We start from the raw sequence: 22,736 nt of genomic DNA, 5'->3' as shown, positions 1-22,736 counted from the left end.
ACACAACGGTTCCCCAAGGCTGAGAGACAGGATGCTGGGTGAATTAGGGCTGGGAGTCCGCTGGCCACCACAGCTTGGTAAAACACCTACCTGGCTGGTCATCCTGCTGTTATCAGCATGTACTTCAATGCATCTGTGGTGTGTCATCTCCACATGCATGCCTGCATGAGACTGCTGGTTGATGCTGCTTCCTGGTATGGGACTGTGTTTGTGGGGGAGGAGGGGGGGGGTGAGCGTGTGTGTGTGTGTGTGTGTGTGTGTGTGTGTGTGTGTGTGTGTGTGTGTGTGTGTGTGTGTGTGTGTGTGTGTGTGTGTGTGTGTGTGTGTGTGTGTGTGTGTGTGTGTGTGTGTGTGTGTGTGTGTGTGTGTGTGTGTGTGTGTGACAATAAACCAGCGTGTGATCTGACTATTAACAGGAAGCCCCTTATGTGATGTACAAGAAACACCAGATGAATCTGGAGGGGAATGACAGATATGAAGGCTACTGTGTCGATTTAGCTGCCGAAATTGCAAAACATGTGGGGATAAGATACAAACTGTCAGTAGTAGCAGACGGGAAGTACGGTGCGCGGGATCCAGACACCAAGACGTGGAACGGGATGGTGGGGGAACTGGTCTATGGGGTGAGTGGAGTCAGTCTCTCAGTCTCTCACTGATGTTCATTGGTACTTCATTGGTACTTCACCAAAGGATGCATCCCAAATAGCATTTTATTCCCTATATAGTGCACTACTAATGACCAGGATCCATAGGGCTCTATATAGTACACTACTAATGACCAGGATCCATAGGGCTCTATATAGTACACTACTAATGACCAGGATCCATAGGGCTCTATATAGTACACTACTAATGACCAGGATCCATAGGTCTCTATATAGTACACTACTAATGACCAGGATCCATAGGGCTCTATATAGTACACTACTAATGACCAGGATCCATAGGACTCTATATAGTACCCTACTAATGACCAGGATCCATAGGGCTCTATATAGTATGCTACTAATGACCAGGATCCATAGGGCTCTATATAGTATGCTACTAATGACCAGGATCCATAGGGCTCTATATAGTACACTACTAATGACCAGGATCCATAGGGCTCTATATAGACCAGGATCCATAGGGCTCTACTACTAATGACCAGGATCCATAGGGCTCTATATAGTGCGCTACTAATGACCAGGATCCATAGGGCTCTATATAGTACGCTACTAATGACCAGGATCCATAGGGCTCTATATAGTGCGCTACTAATGACCAGGATCCATAGGGCTCTCTATAATGACCAGGATCCATAGGGCTCTATATAGCGCTACTAATGACCAGGATCCATAGGGCTCTATATAGTACACTACTAATGACCAGGATCCATAGGGCTCTATATAGTACACTACTAATGACCAGGATCCATAGGGCTCTATATAGTACACTACTAATGACCAGGATCCATAGGGCTCTATATAGTGCGCTACTAATGACCAGGATCCATAGGGCTCTATATAGTACGCTACTAATGACCAGGATCCATAGGGCTCTATATAGTACACTACTAATGACCAGGATCCATAGGGCTCTATATAGTACACTACTAATGACCAGGATCCATAGGGCTCTATATAGTACACTACTAATGACCAGGATTCATAGGGCTCTATAAAGTACACTACTAATGACCAGGATCCATAGGGCTCTATATAGTACACTACTAATGACCAGGATCCATAGGGCTCTATATAGTACACTACTAATGACCAGGATCCATAGGGCTCTATATAGTGCCCAATCTTTTGTGAATAGAGTTACATTTGGGACGCAACATTTGTTTAAACATTTACTACCAGCAGTTGAAAGAGAAAAGTTATGTCTTATTAACAATGTCATTATGTTACAGTGTTCTTTGATTATGTTACAGTGTTTAGTCCTTGATTATGTTACAGTCTCCTATTGACAAAGTACAACTGGTGCTCTGATGTAGGTCTGGGCCCCTTGTCTCTGATGTAGGTCTGGGCCCCTTGTCTCTGATGTAAGTTTGGGCCCCTTGTCTCTGTTGTAAGTTTGGGCCCCTTGTCTCTGATATAGGTTTGTTTCCTTGTCTTGATGTAGGTTTGTTTCCTTGTCTTGATGTAGGTTTGTGCCCCCTTTCCTCTGATGTAGGTTTGTTTCCTTGTCTTGATGTAGGTTTGTTTCCTTGTCTTGATGTAGGTTTGTTTCCTTGTCTTGATGTAGTTTTGTGCCCCCTTTCCTCTGATATAGGTTTGTTTCCTTGTGTTGATGTAGGTTTGTTTCCTTGTCTTGATGTAGGTTTGTGCCCCCTTTCCTCTGATATAGGTTTGTTTCCTTGTCTTGATGTAGGTTTGTTTCCTTGTCTTGATGTAGGTTTGTTTCCTTGTCTTGATGTAGGTTTGTTTCCTTGTCTTGATGTAGGTTTGTTTCCTTGTCTTGATGTAGGTTTGGGCCCCTTTCCTCTGATATAGGTTTGTTTCCTTGTCTTGATGTAGGTTTGGGCCCCTTTCCTCTGATATAGGTTTGTTTCCTTGTCTTGATGTAGGTTTGTGCCCCCTTTCCTCTGATGTAGGTTTGTTTCCTTGTCTTGATGTAGGTTTGTGCCCCCTTTACTCTGATATAGGTTTGTTTCCTTGTCTTGATGTAGGTTTGTTTCCTTGTCTTGATGTAGGTTTGTTTCCTTGTCTTGATGTAGGTTTGTGCCCCCTTTCCTCTGATATAGGTTTGTTTCCTTTCTTGATGTAGGTTTGTTTCCTTGTCTTGATGTAGTTTTGTGCCCCCTTTCCTCTGATATAGGTTTGTTTCCTTGTGTTGATGTAGGTTTGTTTCCTTGTCTTGATGTAGGTTTGTGCCCCCTTTCCTCTGATATAGGTTTGTTTCCTTGTCTTGATGTAGGTTTGTTTCCTTGTCTTGATGTAGGTTTGTTTCCTTGTCTTGATGTAGGTTTGTTTCCTTGTCTTGATGTAGGTTTGGGCCCCTTGTCTCTGATATAGGTTTGTTTCCTTGTCTTGATGTAGGTTTGGGCCCCTTTCCTCTGATATAGGTTTGTTTCCTTGTCTTGATGTAGGTTTGTTTCCTTGTCTTGATGTAGGTTTGTGCCCCCTTTCCTCTGATGTAGGTTTGTTTCCTTGTCTTGATGTAGGTTTGTTTCCTTGTCTTGATGTAGGTTTGTGCCCCCTTTCCTCTGATGTAGGTTTGGGCCCCCTTTACTCTGATATAGGTTTGTTTCCTTGTCTTGATGTAGGTTTGTGCCCCCTTTCCTCTGATGTAGGTTTGGGCCCCCTTTACTCTGATATAGGTTTGTTTCCTTGTCTTGATGTAGGTTTGTGCCCCCTTTCCTCTGATGTAGGTTTGTTTCCTTGTCTTGATGTAGGTTTGGGCCCCCTTTCCTCTGATGTAGGTTTGTTTCCTTGTCTTGATGTAGGTTTGTGCCCCCTTTACTCTGATATAGGTTTGTTTCCTTGTCTTGATGTAGGTTTGTGCCCCCTTTTGTTATGCAGGTGAATGAGGACCCAAAAGCAACTTGGCGAAAACAGAGTTTTTAATCCAGTAAAGTTACTTTACAAACAAAAGGCATAATACTACTCGTAATGACGAGAACAGACTGGAGACTTGATCAAGAACTGCAGCTTGCCTCGGGAAGGCACTTGAACGTAGCAGACTCAGACACCTGCTCACCACGCAGCATCTGAGGGAAACACGACACGACAGGGCAATACATAGACACAGCACGGTGAACAATAGACAAGGATCCGACAGGACAGGAACGGAAAACAAGGGAAGAAATAGGGACTCTAATCAGGGGAAAAGATAAGGAACAGGTGTGGGAAGACTAAATGATGATTAGGGAATAGGAACAGCTGGGAGCAGGAACGGAACGATAGAGAGAGGAGAGAGAGGGAGGGGAGAGAGAGGGATAGAAAAAGGGAACGAACCTAATAAGACCAGCAGGGGGAAACGAACAGAAGGGAAAGCATAATGACAAGACAATCTAAGACAAAACATGACAGTACCCCCCACTCACCGAGCGCCTCCTGGCGCACTCGAGGAGGAATCCTGGCGGCAACGGAGGAAATCATCAATAAGTGAACGGTCCAGCACGTCCCGAGACGGAACCCAACTCCTCTCCTCAGGACCGTAACCCTCCCAATCCACTAAGTATTGGTGACCCCGTCCCCGAGAACGCATGTCCATGATCTTACGTACCTTGTAAATAGGTGCGCTCTCGACAAGGACGGGAGGGGGGAGGGAAGACGAACGGGGTGCGAAGAAAGGGCTTGACACAGGAGACATGGAAGACAGGATGGACGCGACGAAGATGTCGCGGAAGAAGCAGTCGCACAGCGACAGGATTGACGACCTGGGAGACACGGAACGGACCAATGAACGGCGGAGTCAACTTACGAGAAGCTGTCGTAAGAGGAAGGTTGCGAGTGGAAAGCCACACTCTCTGGCCGCAACAATACCTTGGACTCTTAATCCTGCGTTTATTGGCGGCTCTCACAGTCTGTGCCCTGTAACGGCAAAGTGCAGACCTCACCCTCCTCCAGGTGCGCTCACAACGTTGGACAAACGCTTGAGCGGAGGGAACGCTGGACTCGGCAAGCTGGGATGAGAACAGAGGAGGCTGGTAACCCAGACTACTCTGAAACGGAGATAACCCGGTAGCAGACGAAGGAAGCGAGTTGTGAGCGTATTCTGCCCAGGGGAGCTGTTCTGCCCAAGACGCAGGGTTTCTGAAAGAAAGGCTGCGTAGTATGCGACCAATCGTCTGATTGGCCCTCTCTGCTTGACCGTTAGACTGGGGATGAAACCCGGAAGAGAGACTGACGGACGCACCAATCAAACGACAGAACTCCCTCCAAAACTGTGACGTGAATTGCGGGCCTCTGTCTGAAACGGCGTCTAACGGGAGGCCATGAATTCTGAACACATTCTCGATGATGATTTGTGCCGTCTCCTTAGCGGAAGGAAGTTTAGCGAGGGGAATGAAATGTGCCGCCTTAGAGAACCTATCGACAACCGTAAGAATCACAGTCTTCCCCGCAGACAAAGGCAGACCGGTAATGAAGTCTAGGGCGATGTGAGACCATGGTCGAGAAGGAATGGGGAGCGGTCTGAGACGACCGGCAGGAGGAGAGTTACCCGACTTAGTCTGCGCGCAGTCCGAACAAGCAGCCACGAAACGGCGCGTGTCACGCTCCTGAGTCGGCCACCAAAAGCGCTGGCGAATAGACGCAAGAGTGCCTCGAACACCGGGATGACCAGCTAACTTGGCAGAGTGAGCCCACTGAAGAACAGCCAGACGAGTGGAAACAGGAACGAAAAGGAGGTTACTAGGACAAGCGCGCGGCGACGCAGTGTGCGTGAGTGCTTGCTTAACCTGTCTTTCAATTCCCCAGACTGTCAACCCGACAACACGCCCATAAGGAAGAATCCCCTCGGGATCAGTAGAAGCCACAGAAGAACTAAACAGACGGGATAAGGCATCAGGCTTGGTGTTTTTGCTACCCGGACGGTAAGAAATCACAAACTCGAAACGAGCGAAAAACAACGCCCAACGAGCTTGACGGGCATTAAGTCGTTTGGCAGAACGGATGTACTCAAGGTTCTTATGGTCTGTCCAAACGACAAAAGGAACGGTCGCCCCCTCCAACCACTGTCGCCATTCGCCTAGGGCTAAGCGGATGGCGAGCAGTTCACGGTTACCCACATCATAGTTGCGCTCAGATGGCGACAGGCGATGAGAAAAATAAGCGCAAGGATGAACCTTATCGTCAGACTGGAAGCGCTGGGATAGAATGGCTCCCACGCCTACCTCTGAAGCGTCAACCTCGACAATGAATTGTCTAGTGACGTCAGGAGTAACGAGGATAGGAGCGGACGTAAAACGTTCTTTTAGAAGATCAAAAGCTCCCTGGGCGGAACCGGACCACTTAAAACACGTCTTGACAGAAGTAAGAGCTGTGAGAGGGGCAGCAACTTGACCGAAATTACGAATGAAACGCCGATAGAAATTAGCGAAACCTAAAAAGCGCTGCAACTCGACACGTGACCTTGGAACGGGCCAATCACTGACAGCTTGGACCTTAGCGGAATCCATCTGAATGCCTTCAGCGGAAATAACGGAACCGAGAAAAGTAACGGAGGAGACAAGAAAAGAGCACTTCTCAGCCTTTACGTAGAGACAATTCTCTAAAAGGCGCTGTAGAACACGTCGAACGTGCTGAACATGAATCTCGAGTGACGGTGAAAAAATCAGGATATCGTCAAGATAGACAAAAACAAAGATGTTCAGCATGTCTCTCAGAACATCATTAACTAATGCCTGAAAAACAGCTGGCGCATTGGCAAGACCAAACGGCAGAACCCGGTACTCAAAATGCCCTAACGGAGTGTTAAACGCCGTTTTCCACTCGTCCCCCTCTCTGATGCGCACGAGATGGTAAGCGTTACGAAGGTCCAACTTAGTAAAGCACCTGGCTCCCTGCAGAATCTCGAAGGCTGATGACATAAGGGGAAGCGGATAACGATTCTTAACCGTTATGTCATTCAGCCCTCGATAATCCACGCAGGGGCGCAGAGTACCGTCCTTCTTCTTAACAAAAAGAACCCCGCCCCGGCCGGAGAGGAAGAAGGCACTATGGTACCGGCGTCAAGAGACACAGATAAATAATCCTCGAGAGCCTTACGTTCGGGAGCCGACAGAGAGTATAGTCTACCCCGAGGAGGATTGGTCCCCGGAAGGAGATCAATACTACAATCATACGACCGGTGAGGAGGAAGGGAGTTGGCTCGGGACCGACTGAAGACCGTGCGCAGATCATGATATTCCTCCGGCACTCCTGTCAAATCGCCAGGTTCCTCCTGAGAAGTGGGGACAGAAGAAATGGGAGGGATGGCAGACATTAAACACTTCACATGACAAGAAACGTTCCAGGATAGGATAGAATTACTAGACCAATTAATAGAAGGATTATGACATACTAGCCAGGGATGACCCAAAACAACAGGTGTAAAAGGTGAACGAAAAATCAAAAAAGAAATAGTCTCACTGTGGTTACCAGATACTGTGAGAGTTAAAGGTAGTGTCTCAAATCTGATACTGGGAAGATGACTACCATCTAAGGCAAACATGGGCGTAGGCTTGTCTAACTGTCTGAAAGGAATGTCATGTTTCCGAGCCCATGCTTCGTCCATGAAACAACCCTCAGCCCCAGAGTCAATCAAGGCACTGCATGTAGCACCCGAACCGGTCCAGCGTAGATGGACCGACATAGTAGTACAGGATCTAGATGAAGAGACCTGAGTAGTAGCGCTCACCAGTAGCCCTCCGCTTACTGATGAGCTCTGGCCTTTACTGGACATGAATTGACAAAATGTCCATCAAATCCGCAATAGAGGCACAGGCGGTTGGTGATCCTCCGTTCCCTCTCCTTGGTCGAGATGTGAATACCTCCCAGCTGCATGGGCTCAGTCTCTGAGCCAGAGGAGGGAGATGGTTGCGATGCGGAGCAGGGAAACACCGTTGACGCGAGCTCTCTTCCACAAGCTTGGTGACGAAGATCTACCCGTCGTTCTATGCGGATGGCGAGAGCAATCAAAGAGTCCACACTGGAAGGAACCTCCCGAGAGAGAATCTCATCTTTGACCACTGCGTGGAGTCCCTCCAGAAAACGAGCGAGCAGCGCCGGCTCGTTCCAGTCACTAGAGGCAGCAAGAGTGCGAAACTCTATAGAGTAATCCGTTATGGATCGATCACCTTGGCATAGGGAAGCCAGGGCCCTAGAAGCCTCCCTACCAAAACTGAACGGTCAAAAACCCGAATCATCTCCTCTTTAAAGTTCTGGTAATTGTTAGAACAATCAGCCCTTGCCTCCCAGATAGCTGTGCCCCACTCTCGAGCCCGGCCAGTAAGGAGTGAAATGACGTAAGCAACCCGAGCTCTCTCGCTAGAGTATGTGTTGGGTTGGAGAGAGAACACAATATCACACTGGGTGAGAAAGGAGCGGCACTCCGTGGGCTGCCCGGAGTAGCAAGGTGGGTTATTAACCCTAGGTTCCGGAGGCTCGGCAGGCCAGGAAGTAACAGGTGGCACGAGACGAAGACTCTGGAACTGTCCAGAGAGGTCGGAAACCTGAGCGGCCAGGTTCTCCACGGCATGGCGAGCAGCAGACAATTCCTGCTCGTGTCTGCCGAGCATGGCTCCTTGGATCTCGACGGCAGTGTTACGAGCATCTGTAGTCGCTGGGTCCATTCCTTGGTCGGATCCTTCTGTTATGCAGGTGAATGAGGACCCAAAAGCGACTTGGCGAAAACAGAGTTTTTAATCCAGTAAAGTTACTTTACAAACAAAAGGCATAATACTACTCGTAATGACGAGAACAGACTGGAGACTTGATCAAGAACTGCAGGTTGCCTCGGGAAGGCACTTGAACGTAGCAGACTCAGACACCTGCTCACCACGCAGCATCTGAGGGAAACACGACACGACAGGGCAATACATAGACACAGCACGGTGAACAATAGACAAGGATCCGACAGGACAGGAACGGAAAACAAGGGAAGAAATAGGGACTCTAATCAGGGGAAAAGATAAGGAACAGGTGTGGGAAGACTAAATGATGATTAGGGGAATAGGAACAGCTGGGAGCAGGAACGGAACGATAGAGAGAGGAGAGAGAGGGAGGGGGAGAGAGAGGGATAGAAAAAGGGAACGAACCTAATAAGACCAGCAGGGGGAAACGAACAGAAGGGAAAGCATAATGACAAGACAATCTAAGACAAAACATGACACCTTTACTCTGATATAGGTTTGTTTCCTTGTCTTGATGTAGGTTTGTTTCCTTGTCTTGATGTAGGTTTGTTTCCTTGTCTTGATGTAGGTTTGTGCCCCCTTTCCTCTGATGTAGGTTTGGGCCCCCTTTACTCTGATATAGGTTTGTTTCCTTGTCTTGATGTAGGTTTGTGCCCCTTTCCTCTGATGTAGGTTTGTGCCCCCTTTACTCTGATATAGGTTTGTTTCCTTGTCTTGATGTAGGTTTGTGCCCCCTTTCCTCTGATGTAGGTTTGTTTCCTTGTCTTGATGTAGGTTTGGGCCCCTTGTCTCTGATATAGGTTTGTTTCCTTGTCTTGATGTAGGTTTGTGCCCCCTTTACTCTGATATAGGTTTGTTTCCTTGTCTTGATGTAGGTTTGGGCCCCCTTTCCTCTGATGTAGGTTTGTTTCCTTGTCTTGATGTAGGTTTGTGCCCCCTTTACTCTGATATAGGTTTGTTTCCTTGTCTTGATGTAGGTTTGTGCCCCCTTTACTCTGATATAGGTTTGTTTCCTTATCTTGATGTAGGTTTGTGCCCCCTTTCCTCTGATGTAGGTTTGTTTCCTTGTCTTGATGTAGGTTTGTTTCCTTGTCTTGATGTAGGTTTGTTTCCTTGTCTTGATGTAGGTTTGTGCCCCCTTTCCTCTGATGTAGGTTTGGGCCCTGTCGTGTCTTTGGCTATGCCAGATTAAGTGATATGACATGCTATTCTATAAAATAATTTCTCAGTAATTAATATTACCTGATTGAGCTAATCAAGTAAATGTAATCAACTAGAGAGTTGGGGCACCACGGAATAATATTTATAGAGCTGTTATCTTCCGAATAAACTCTTAAAGACCTAGTAATATTTTACATCAATAGCAGTCAATATTAACTGTCACCTTAATTCAGTCTCATCTGAAAGTTGTAAATTCTTGGTTATCTGCACGAACCCTGGCTAACAAGTTGAATCAGCAATGCAAAATTGGGTTTAATTATTTATTTACTAAATAGCTAACTAATCACACAAAATTACATATACACATACTGTAATTAATCATAACCTGATTACAAATTACGTCATGAAGGAAAACGCCCCTAGCGGGCGGAACAGATATGACACCTGGTTACACAAAAGAAAAGGGGCTTTGTTTGAGTGAAAGAGCGGGAAGACTGAGGAACAAAGGGAAGAAGCTGTGCTATCATAAATACAGTATCTTATGCATTCTAAATATTATAGAGTAAATAATATTTACTCTGAGCTGCGCTTCGGTAGGTTGGTAGTAGATGGAAGGCCGTGTTGCCCAACCAAGTCCTTTGTCCTTTGAAGAATGTCTATCCTGGTAAATTGAATACGTTGTAGTAACGTCGTAATGTGGTAGACATGGTACTGTTACGCACGCCTCTATGAAGAGGGAACACGACACCCTGCTACAACTAAACTTTCTGTGAAGTGAAAAAGGTCTGGACTGTAGGTGCGAGTAAGAATGACAACAGACAGAATGTGGTACCGTTTACAAGGACTTTATTCCTTTACACGGTAATATGGGGAAAAGGGGCTGGACGGAACCAAAGCAAAGAAAGTAAATCTCAAAGCCCCCCCTCTCCTATCTTACCTGCCTACCCACTACTTACCTAATTTAGCACCACCTGGTGCCCTAACCAAAATACAGGGGGTGGTCCGCCCAGGTCTTACCTAGTGTGCCTAGACAGCGAATATGCTACGGGTATATGTATGCCCGCTGGCCTCTTGCCTAAGCACTCCCTAGGTGCCTTCCCTTTCCCCCCTGGGAACAAATTAAACAGAATATTAAACAATTTCACAAACAAACTAAGAAACAAAGGACATCAAATAAGCTCTATCTGAGCAACAAACTCACAAAACATACCAACTCCCAGCAATGAACTCCCAGCAAAATCTCTAGCAAAATCTCTATCAAAATCTCTCTAGCAAAATCTCTGCAATGACCTCCCAGAAAAATTTCTCTTGAACAGAACACTGGCTTTTATATAGCTTCTGAAGGAATGGGTAATTGCAGACAGCTGTGTCTTGACGAGGGGGCGGGGTCAGCTCTCCACTTAGCCATGGAGTCGACCAATCAGCTGCTTGAGGGATTTCAGGAAGTCATTTCCTGAAATAAACACATGCAAATACACAAACTACAACACATAAACTGGGGAACGTAACAGGTACTCTGTCTGTTCCTTCCTAACCTGCGTTTGCAGCTGCTGTTGCTAACTCAACGGCTTGGAGGTATCACTTCTGTAGTGAATAAGGGTTCAAAGTTCATACCATTCGCAACCAAAGCTCACATTGATGTTGGCTTCGTTCTGTAGTTATTATCTGAACCATTCTGACATCGGACCGTCGTCCTCACATCCTCGGAACAGGAGGTTATATTGTCGTCAAGGCTTTATATAGAAAGGAAGAAGAAGGCGTATTTGAAAAGTTTTATAGCCCATGTCCCTTCACAGGGGCGGGCCACTGATTGAGCAGAGCCCTACCTTATGAAAACCCAAATCTCACATTTTAGAAGCTAAAATCACATTTCATCCCATCACAAATAATTTCAAACAACGATTTGAATTGAACAACGATTCCATGTGAATCCAATAACTCTGATGTGTAGACTCTCCACTGTAGAGATTATGTCATTTTATCATTGATGAGGATGTCTCAGATGACAACTGAACTGACATCATATTCATTAAGTACCACTGCATATGTTCAATTGTTCGGATTACCAGAATATAGTTCATTTCCACCCAACTTCTGATGTTCCCAGAATCTCTATGTTAACCAAGGATTTTACAAATGTAACATCAGTAGGGTAGAGAGAAGAAAAAGGGGGGATGAGGTATTTATGACTGTCATAAACCTACCCCCAGGCCAACGTCATGACAGCCCCTTGTCTCTGATGTAGGTTTGTCCCCTTGTCTCTGATGTAGGTTTGGGTCCCCTTGTCTCTGATGTAGGTTTGGGCCCCTTGTCTCAGATGTAGGTTTGGGCCCCTTGTCTCTGATGTAGGTTTGGGCCCCTTGTCTCTGATGTAGGTTTGGATCCCCTTGTCTCTGATGTAGGTTTGGGTCCCCTTGTCTCTGATGTAGGTCTGGGCCCCTTGTCTCTGATGATGTAGGTTTGGGCCCCTTGTCTCTGATGTAGGTTTGGTCCTCTTGTCTCTGATGTAGGTCTGGGCCCCTTGTCTCTGATGTAGGTTTGTTACCTTGTCTCTGATGTAGGTTTGGGCCCCTTGTCTCTGATGTAGGTTTGGTCCTCTTGTCTCTGATGTAGGTTTGGGCCCCTTGTCTCTGATGTAGGTTTGGTCCTCTTGTCTCTGATGTAGGTTTGTTACCTTGTCTCTGATGTAGGTTTGGGCCCCTTGTCTCTGATGTAGGTTTGGGTCCCCTTGTCTCTGATGTAGGTCTGGGCCCCTTGTCTCTGATGTAGGTTTGTTACCTTGTCTCTGATGTAGGTTTGGGCCCCTTGTCTCTGATGTAGGTTTGTTACCTTGTCTCTGATGTAGGTTTGTTTCCTTGTCTCTGATGTAGGTTTGTTTCCTTGTCTCTGATGTAGGTTTGTTTCCTTGTCTCTGATGTAGGTTTGTTTCCTTGTCTCTTGTCTCTGATGTAGGTTTGTTTCCTTGTCTCTGATGTAGGTTTGTTTCCCCTTGTCTCTTGTCTCTGATGTAGGTTTGTTACCTTGTCTCTGATGTAGGTTTGTTTCCTTGTCTCTGATGTAGGTTTGTTTCCTTGTCTCTGATGTAGGTTTGTTTCCTTGTCTCTGATGTAGGTTTGTTTCCTTGTCTCTGATGTAGGTTTGTTTCCTTGTCTCTGATGTAGGTTTGTTTCCTTGTCTCTGATGTAGGTTTGTTACCTTGTCTCTGATGTAGGTTTGTTACCTTGTCTCTGATGTAGGTTTGTTTCCTTGTCTCTGATGTAGGTTTGTTTCCTTGTCTCTGATGTAGGTTTGTTTCCTTGTCTCTGATGTAGGTTTGTTACCTTGTCTCTGATGTAGGTTTGTTACCTTGTCTCTGATGTAGGTTTGGTCCCCTTGTCTCTGATGTAGGTTTGGGCCCCTTGTCTCTGATGTAGGTTTGTTTCCTTGTCTCTGATGTAGGTTTGGTCCCCTTGTCTCTGATGTATGTTTGTTTCCTTGTCTCTGATGTAGGTTTGTTACCTTGTCTCTGATGTAGGTTTGGGCCCCTTGTCTCTGATGTAGGTTTGGGCCCCTTGTCTCTGATGTAGGTTTGGGCCTGTGTTCACTGTGGTCTAAAAGGCTAAATTGATCTTAAACCGGCACTCCTACTCTGAGAAGCTTTCTGAATACGGGCTCTGACCTCTCACCTCAGTATCTTCTGGTGTGCTCAGTCCCACTTTTACATTTCTCACTAGTCCCCGTTAAATGCCTCAAACCCTCCAAAACGATTCGCCTTTACTCCCGCCCCTCCGAGACGACGATGGAGGAGCAGGGCCGAGGGCTGTATATAAAATGGATGAGGGTTAGGTTTCCTCATCTGTTCAATTCTACCACCATCAGCCGGGAGAGATTGCCTACATCTCAAATGGTACTCTGTTCCCTAACGTAGTGCACTACTTTCAAAAGCAGCCCTGTGGGTAGTGCACTACTTTTGAAAGGAGCCCAAATGGTGTACCATTTGGGATGTAGTCATTTCCTGGTATAGCTCGCTAACGCTGGGAAATTATCCTCTGAATGAGAAACACACACACACACACACACGCACACACACGCACGCACGCACACACACACACACACACACACACACACACACGCACACGCACACGCACACGCACACGCACGCACGCACGCACGCACACACACACACACACACACACACACACACACACACACACACACACTCTCATCAGATGGAGAGAGAACACCCTGCCCAATCACCATCCACCCGTCTGTCCATCCACCGTGTCTCAGTGTGGTTATTTATGTCTGTCATCATCCACTGTGTGTCAGTGTGGTTATTTATGTCTGTCATCATCCACTGTGTGTCAGTGTGGTTATTTATGTCTGTCATCATCCACCGTGTCTCAGTGTGGTTATTTATCTCCGTCATCATCCACCGTGTCTCAGTGTGGTTATTTGTGTCTGTCATCATCCACCGTGTCTCAATGTGGTTATTTATGTCTGCTATCATCCACTGTGTCTCAGTGTGGTTATTTATCTCCGTCATCATCCACCGTGTCTCAGTGTGGTTATTTGTGTCTGTCATCATCCACTGTGTCTCAGTGTGGTTATTTATGTCTGTCATCATCCACTGTGTCTCAGTGTGTTTATTTATGTCTGTCATCATCCACCGTGTCTCAGTGTGGTTATTTATTTCTGTCATCATCCACATTGTCTCTGTGTGGTTATTTATCTCCGTCATCATCCACTGTGTCTCAGTGTGGTTATTTATGTCTGTCATCATCCACCGTGTCTCAGTGTGGTTATTTATCTCCGTCATCATCCACTGTGTCTCAGTGTGGTTATTTATTTCTGTCATCATCCACAGTGTCTCTGTGTGGTTATTTATCTCCGTCATCATCCACCGTGTCTCAGTGTGGTTATTTGTGTCTGTCATCATCCACCGTGTCTCAATGTGGTTATTTATGTCTGTTATCATCCACTGTGTCTCAGTGTGGTTATTTATCTCCGTCATCATCCACCGTGTCTCAGTGTGGTTATTTGTGTCTGTCATCATCCACTGTGTCTCAGTGTGGTTATTTATGTCTGTCATCATCCACTGTGTCTCAGTGTGGTTATTTATCTCCGTCATCATCCACCGTGTCTCAGTGTGGTTATTTGTGTCTGTCATCATCCACCGTGTCTCAATGTGGTTATTTATGTCTGCTATCATCCACTGTGTCTCAGTGTGGTTATTTATCTCCGTCATCATCCACCGTGTCTCAGTGTGGTTATTTGTGTCTGTCATCATCCACTGTGTCTCAGTGTGGTTATTTATGTCTGTCATCATCCACTGTGTCTCAGTGTGTTTATTTATGTCTGTCATCATCCACCGTGTCTCAGTGTGGTTATTTATTTCTGTCATCATCCACATTGTCTCTGTGTGGTTATTTATCTCCGTCATCATCCACTGTGTCTCAGTGTGGTTATTTATGTCTGTCATCATCCACCGTGTCTCAGTGTGGTTATTTATCTCCGTCATCATCCACTGTGTCTCAGTGTGGTTATTTATTTCTGTCATCATCCACAGTGTCTCTGTGTGGTTATTTATCTCCGTCATCATCCACCGTGTCTCAGTGTGGTTATTTGTGTCTGTCATCATCCACCGTGTCTCAATGTGGTTATTTATGTCTGTTATCATCCACTGTGTCTCAGTGTGGTTATTTATCTCCGTCATCATCCACCGTGTCTCAGTGTGGTTATTTGTGTCTGTCATCATCCACTGTGTCTCAGTGTGGTTATTTATGTCTGTCATCATCCACTGTGTCTCAGTGTGGTTATTTATGTCTGTCATCATCCACTGTGTCTCAGTGTGTTTATTTATGTCTGTCATCATCCACCGTGTCTCAGTGTGGTTATTTATCTCCGTCATCATCCACTGTGTCTCAGTGTGGTTATTTATTTCTGTCATCATCCACATTGTCTCTGTGTGGTTATTTATCTCCGTCATCATCCACTGTGTCTCAGTGTGGTTATTTATCTCCGTCATCATCCACTGTGTCTCAGTGTGGTTATTTATCTCCGTCATCATCCACTGTGTGTCACTGAGTTTATTTATAACTGGAGAGTCTAATGATTGAGTTAAATCTGGGTGACCTTCTGACCAGTTAACTAATGCTGTCTTAGTTGTGTTGCAAAGGTCATCCCTGATGCTCTGATTTCTTTATGGCTGAGTATTCTCTTCTCTATTGATTGACCGTTACCACGGACACCGTTAGGATTAAGAGGTTATGTTGTAGCTCTGCTTATTGTGTTATATTGGTGTATATCCCCACCGTTTGACCCTTCTCTCCTCATGTTGCTTTATCACGTTTTTCTTCTACTACACAGTTGTTGTTGTTGTTGTAGAAACACAATGGGTTAACACCTGTCCTTCATGAGTCACTGCCTGGAAACAAACACTGTTGTTTGATTGGTTCATTGCGCCGTATGCTACACCCACCCAAGCTGCAGCACTAACTTGTGTCTGAATACTGCTGTTTTTTTAACAAAGAAAGAAAGCCCATCGTTTTAATAGTAGAAAAGCGCCATCACCACTTTCAAGGATGTGTTTTGGTAACAAGCCATGATCGGGAGGAAAGAAAGAAAGACATTAAGAAAGAGAGAAAGAGACAGAAAGAACGAGACAGAAAGAAAGAGACAGAAAGAAAGAGACAGAAAGAACGAGAGAAAGAAAGACATACAATAAGAGAAAAAGATGAAAGGGAGCTTGGGAGATTAAAATAATGTAGATGACAAAAGCGTTTGTCTCATCTCTTCCAGGCATGGAGGCGTTGTGAATGGGATGGGATGGAGGGAGGGAGGCAGGGAGGTAGACAGGGAGGGAGGGATGGGAGGGAGACAGGGAGGATGGGAGGGAGGGAGGCAGGGAGGGAGACAGGGAGGATGGGAGGGAGACAGGGAGGATGGGAGGGAGGGAGGCAGGGAGGGAGACAGGGAGGGAGGGATGGGAGGGAGACAGGGAGGATGGGAGGGAGGGAGGCAGGGAGGGAGACAGGGAGGATGGGAGGGAGACAGGGAGGATGGGAGGGAGGGAGGCAGGGAGGGAGACAGGGAGGGAGGGATGGGAGACAGGGAGGATGGGAGGGAGGGATGGGAGGGAGACAGGGAGGATGGGAGGGAGACAGGGAGGATGGGAGGGAGGGAGGCAGGGAGGAAGACAGGGAGGGAGGGATGGGAGACAGGGAGGATGGGAGGGAGGGATGGGAGGGAGACAGGGAGGATGGGAGGGAGGAAGGGATGGGAGGGAGACAGGGAGGATGGGAGGGAGGGAGGGAGGGAGGCAGGGAGGGATGCTGAAGTGGAATGGTTTACACACACAGCCTTAGGGTTACTGTGTTTCTCCCACCATTTTAAAGGCTGTAATTTAAATCAGAGCTGTTCTGTTAGACATACCTACATAACAGTTACACTGGTGTAGTTATTTACTGTTGTGTTACAGAAAGATGACCAGCAACTATTATTCATCTGTCCTGAAAAGCCTTGGCTGCATCCCACATCACAAATGGCACCCTATTCTCTACCTGTGCACCACTTTGGACATGGCCCATAGGAAGTAGGCTGCTGTTTGGGACACAGGGAATATGTTTGTTTTGGGGATATTTCCCCTGCTTTCCTCTGCCTTACAAATAAATAACTTATTACCTATAATTAGCTATTTATATGCAAATTATGTTATGATGTATTGACATTCACTGTGAGTTTCATAAACCAAAGATAAATGGAAATGGATTTGGGTAATGTATGTTATTATTTGTACTCCTGCAAAGTTTCCAGCCTGTTCTTAGCATCCCTCTGGTTAGACACAATCAGTCTCCCACATTCAGAAAGCTTTAAACTAACTAGACAGGGGTAGACACTGCACCATGTGGGTGCAACATCATTTCACATCTGACAAACACCCATTTATGTGTTTCTAATTATGCCCAATCTGTGTCTAGAAATCTTTTTTTTGGGGGGGGGGGGGAACATGAAATGTTTGAAAATATTTTTTTGCCTTTTTCTCCCTCTCTGCTGTCTTCTCTAATCTCTTGTGTGTGTTGAGACTCTGTACTCAGAGTAGTACACATACTACACATACTGTATTCATTCTATATAGTAGTACACATGCTACACATACTGTATTCATTATATATAGTAGTACGCATGCTACACATACTGTATTCATTCTATATAGTAGTACACATGCTACACATACTGTATTTATTCTATATAGTAGTACACATGCTACACATACTGTATTCATTCTATATAGTAGTACTCATGCTTCACATACTGTATTCATTCTATATAGTAGTACACATGCTACACATACTGTATTCATTCTATATAGTAGTACACATGCTACACATACTGTATTCATTCTATATAGTAGTACACATGCTACACATACTGTATTCATTCTATATAGTAGTACACATGCTACACATACTGTATTCATTCTATATAGTAGTACACATGCTACACATACTGTATTCATTCTATATATTAGTACACATGCTACACATACTGTATTCATTCTATATAGTAGTACACATGCTTCACATACTGTATTCATTCTATATAGTAGTACACATGCTACACATACTGTATTCATTCTATATATATAGTAGTACACATGTTCACATACTGTATTCATTCTATATAGTAGTACACATGCTACACATACTGTATTCATTCTATATAGTAGTACACATGCTACACATACTGTATTCATTATATATAGTAGTACACATGCTACACATACTGTATTCATTATATATAGTAGTACACATGCTACACATACTGTATTCATTCTATATAGGATATTTCTTGGATGTTGTTGTTGTGTTGATTAAAACCATCCTGTGGTACAGACTGAATTTTCATTCTATATTGTTTTGTTTTGTTGTTGTTTTGCTTTGAGTACACATGCTATTCACATACTGTTTATTTATTCTTTATTTATCAAACTAGTATTCACATTCTACACAAATATGCATAATATCTATTAAAAACCATATCTGAGTAGAACCAAACTAACCCACTCTACACGTGTCCCTGTTTCTCAGAGAGCAGATATAGCTGTACCTCTCACCATAACCCTGGTCCGTGATTCATTCTCCAAGTTCAGTCTCTGGGCATCTCCATCATGATCACACATACTGTATTCATTCTATATAGGATATTTCTTGGATGTTGTTGTTGTGTTGATTAAAACCATCCTGTGGTACAGACTGAACAAGCTTTTCCTTTCCCTTCATGTTGTTTTGTTTTGTTGTTGTTTTGCTTTGAGACTATAAAGCACAACCAGCTCTCATCGGAATCAGAATCAAGTTCATTCTAAGAAACTTCCAGATTTCAAAAATGCTGTTTATAAGTTAAGTAAGGACCTTTATTTATCAAACTTATTTTTATTCAATTCTACCTCAAATGATGCATAATATCTAGATTAAAAACCATATCTGAGACAGAACCAAACTAACCCACTCTACGTGTCCCTGTTTCTCAGAGAGCAGATATAGCTGTGGCACCTCTCACCATAACCCTGGTCCGTGAGGAGGTGATCGACTTCTCCAAGCCCTTCATGTCTCTGGGCATCTCCATCATGATCAAGAAGCCCCAGAAGTCTAAACCAGGTGTCTTCTCCTTCCTGGACCCGCTGGCCTATGAGATCTGGATGTGTATCGTGTTCGCCTACATCGGTGTGAGTGTGGTCCTGTTCCTGGTCAGCCGCGACACATTCAGCCCCTATGAGTGGAACCTGGATGAACAGGATGAGACCAAAGACCCCCAGACACCTCCAGATCCTCCCAACGACTTTGGCATCTTCAACTCTCTGTGGTTCTCTCTGGGAGCCTTCATGCAGCAAGGATGTGAGATATCACCCAGGTAGGATACAAGCTGACCTAGAAATACAATGGGGTAGATCTGATGTAGAAATATAATGGGGTAGATCTGATGTAGAAATATAATGGGGTAGATCTGATGTAGAAATACACTACCAGCTCTCATCGTCTTGAATCAGAATCAGGAGTTCATCCATGTTTCTCAATCGTTTACATTTCTAAGTTCTTCCAGATTTCAAATGTTCAATGCCTAGATTTGAACATGCAACCTTTGGAATCAGAGGCAGTGTAACAGCGTAACTGTTGCCCCTAGTGGCCCTGCATAAGAGTGTCTGCTTAATGACTCAAGTGGAAACATGTGTCTGTGTGCCAGTTTTATTTTATTCCCACGCTATACATCATGCCCATGCCCATCTTTATGGTCAACCAGCCAGAGGGTTGTTCAAGCATCCTAATACAATGAGTTTTCTCTGACACACTACGTTCTTCGCTTCCGCACTTCACTATCCGATAGTGCACTTATTACAGACGTATTACTGCTATTAGGCTCATTTGTGTCTGAAATGGTCATATAATGTCCATGGCCCAAAAGATCAATGCTTCTATGCTATGGCTTTGGGTCTATACGGTCACATGACCTCATGCTATAGGCCTTGTTAGGTCGACCATACACTTTCTGATCCTAGAATACACTACTGGTGATGACTCAGCTGGATGACATGACATCAGTTGAAGTTGGATGTACTGTTGGATATACTGTGTATAGGGTCAGAGACTAGTGAGCTGTGTCAGTCCTACTGTAACAGGCCACTGTAAAAGACTGTGTTCCAGTGAGCTGTATCAGTCATACTGTAACAGGCCACTGTAAAAGACTGTGTTCCAGTGAGCTGTGTCATTCATACTGTAACAGGCAAGGTGCATTGGTGCAGTAGCGCAAACTGTACATCTACAGTCCAGCACCTTGTTGTGTGGTTGTGTGATATATTCCCGGACTCCAGGGTAGTTTCACAGTTTAAAATTGTATTGTAATATAGTGACACAGCTTTAGGTTTTTAAAGCCAGGCTCACCAAGGTTTTTATGGGCTTAAAGGACGACGTTCCAGTGAGCTGTGTATGTAGCATTAGGTGCAGTGGGTTTACAAGCTCTGCTAATGGCACATCTCTCTAATGTGTTGTTAATGCTCCGTCTTCTCCTCTCTCTGTTTCCTTGTTTCTCTCTGTTTATCTATCTCACTCTCTCACTCTCTCTTCCTGCCTCTCTCTCTCTCTCTCTCTCTCTCTCTCTCTCTCTCTCTCTCTCTCTCTCTCTCTCTCTCTCTCTCTCTCTCTCTCTCTATATATCTCTCCTCTACCTCTCTCTCCCCCTCTCTCTACCTCTCTCTCCTCTACATCTCTCTCTCTCTCTCCCCCCTCTCTCTACCCCCTCTCTCTACCCCCTCTCTCTACCTCTCTCTACCTCTCTCTTGCTCTACCTCTCTGTCAATTCAATTCAATTAAAACGTCAAATTAAAGGGCTTTATCGTCATGGGAAACATATGTTAACATTGCCAGAGCAAGTGAAGAAGATAATGAACAAAAGTGGAATAAACAATAAAAATGTACAAAATGTTAAATCTCTCTCTCTCCTCTCTACCTCTCTCTACCTCTCTCTCTCTACCTCTGTCTCTCTCTACCCCTCTCTACCTCTCTCTCTCTCTCTACCTCTCTTTCTCTACCTCTCTCTACCCCTCTCTCTCTCTCTCTCTCTCTCTCTCTACCTCTCTGTACCTCTCTCTCTCTCTCTCTCTCTCTCTCTCTCTCTCTCTCTCTCTCTCTCTCTACCTCTCTCTCTCTACCTCTCTCTCTCTACCTCTCTCTCTCTACCTCTCTCTCTCTACCTCTCTCTCTCTACCTCTGTCTCTCAGGTCCCTATCAGGGAGAATAGTAGGAGGCGTGTGGTGGTTTTTCACTCTCATCATCATCTCGTCCTATACGGCCAACTTGGCTGCTTTCCTCACAGTGGAGAGGATGGTCTCCCCCATAGAGAGTGCTGAGGACCTGGCTAAACAGACTGAGATCGCCTACGGAACTCTGGATGCCGGTTCCACCAAGGAGTTCTTTAGGGTGAGTAACGGAACATCGGAATGCTGTTGCTAACAACAGGTCCATCAGCTAGTTGGTACACCGGGTTGATCATCTAGGTCAACTAGTCATTCAGGGGCCAATCCTATCATCCACTTAAAGTCACATTTTCACTTATTCTCCCATTGACATCAATGCATGACTTAAGTGAAAGTTAGGATTTGACCTTCAGCAATTACTGCTGGGAACTCGGTACAACTGGCTGGTCGGCTAGTTTTAGTACAAATGGTCAATCAGCAAGTTCTGTGGCAGAATACATTGTAAAAAAGAGAGTGTTTTGGTCTGATATCATTGGGTGGCAGGTAGCCCGGTGGTTAGAGCTTTGGGCCAGTAACCGTAATGCTACTTCGATTGAATCCCAGAGCCGACAAGGTAAAGATCTGTTGTTCTGCCCCTAAACAAAGCAGTTAACCCACTGTTCCTAGGCCGTTATTGTAAATAAGAATTTTTTCTTAACTGAAACCAAGTCCCTGAAACCTCTGCAGTACAGCTGTACACGTCCATTTACTATCGTCAACACTGTATCTCTGACAAAAGCCATCCCGTATTTCAGTCAAAACCACAGAACATATCATAAGAACTGTCGGGGTGCGGAGGAGCGTGTAAAGTGCTTCTTGAAACGTGACGACACATGAATGGGGATTTTAAGCAGTGGCAATTTGGTCTTTTGAGACAGTTAGTCTGATCAGCAGAAAGTCTGATTGCTAATGACGTGTCTAACGCACACGCACACGCACGCACGCACGCACACACACACACACACACACACACACACACACACACACACACACACACACACACACACACACACACACACACACACACACACACACACACACACACACACACACACACACACACACACACACACACACACACACTTAGGTGATGAAACAGAGTTCTAATCAGAGAGTCCACATCAGCCCTACCGTAACTCAGAGGGGTCAGCTCACCAAACCTAATTATCCGGCTGCGGCTGCATGGTAAATTGGAGCTGAAGATCTCCAGTCCAAACAGAGGAGATGGAAGGAAGCCAGGTATCTGCCGGCAGAGGGGGACCGACGAGCCAATTAAGTTATAAATGATTAACCAAATTCTCATCCGAGAGTTCATCCATCCCCTTATCAGCCTACATACAATACAACACAGCGCGTTGTGCCAGAGTGGAGGAGTTTGATTACAATGTACTGTAACACATCACTGTGATGCTGGAATATATAGCTCGTGCCAACAGTGGGTATTAGAGCAAGTGAATTGAAACAGTGTGGACATCTTGCAAGAAG

General features: G+C 45.3%; 1 protein-coding gene across 4 annotated transcripts in view; it reads left to right on the top strand.

Annotated features, from left to right (window-relative positions):
- The window catches only part of LOC123993692 (glutamate receptor 3-like), a 313,553-nt gene that overhangs the window by 255,456 nt on the left and 35,361 nt on the right, over positions 1–22,736 (top strand). For all 4 annotated transcript variants that reach the window (XR_006831497.1, XM_046296096.1, XM_046296095.1 and 1 more), the window contains exons 10-12: positions 417–623; positions 18,996–19,375; positions 21,237–21,435. Coding sequence is in view for 3 of the 4 variants with exons in the window: in XM_046296096.1 (XP_046152052.1) it covers positions 417–623; positions 18,996–19,375; positions 21,237–21,435 (786 nt within the window). In the remaining variant the exon portion in view is untranslated. The remainder of the gene's footprint in view (positions 1–416; positions 624–18,995; positions 19,376–21,236; positions 21,436–22,736) is intronic.

Source organism: Oncorhynchus gorbuscha, linkage group LG13 (genome assembly GCF_021184085.1).
Source record: "Oncorhynchus gorbuscha isolate QuinsamMale2020 ecotype Even-year linkage group LG13, OgorEven_v1.0, whole genome shotgun sequence".
In the NCBI taxonomy this organism is placed as follows: domain Eukaryota; kingdom Metazoa; phylum Chordata; class Actinopteri; order Salmoniformes; family Salmonidae; genus Oncorhynchus; species Oncorhynchus gorbuscha.
The sequence above is the reverse complement of the archived record's forward strand: the minus strand, read 5'-3'. Positions and strand labels throughout refer to the sequence as shown.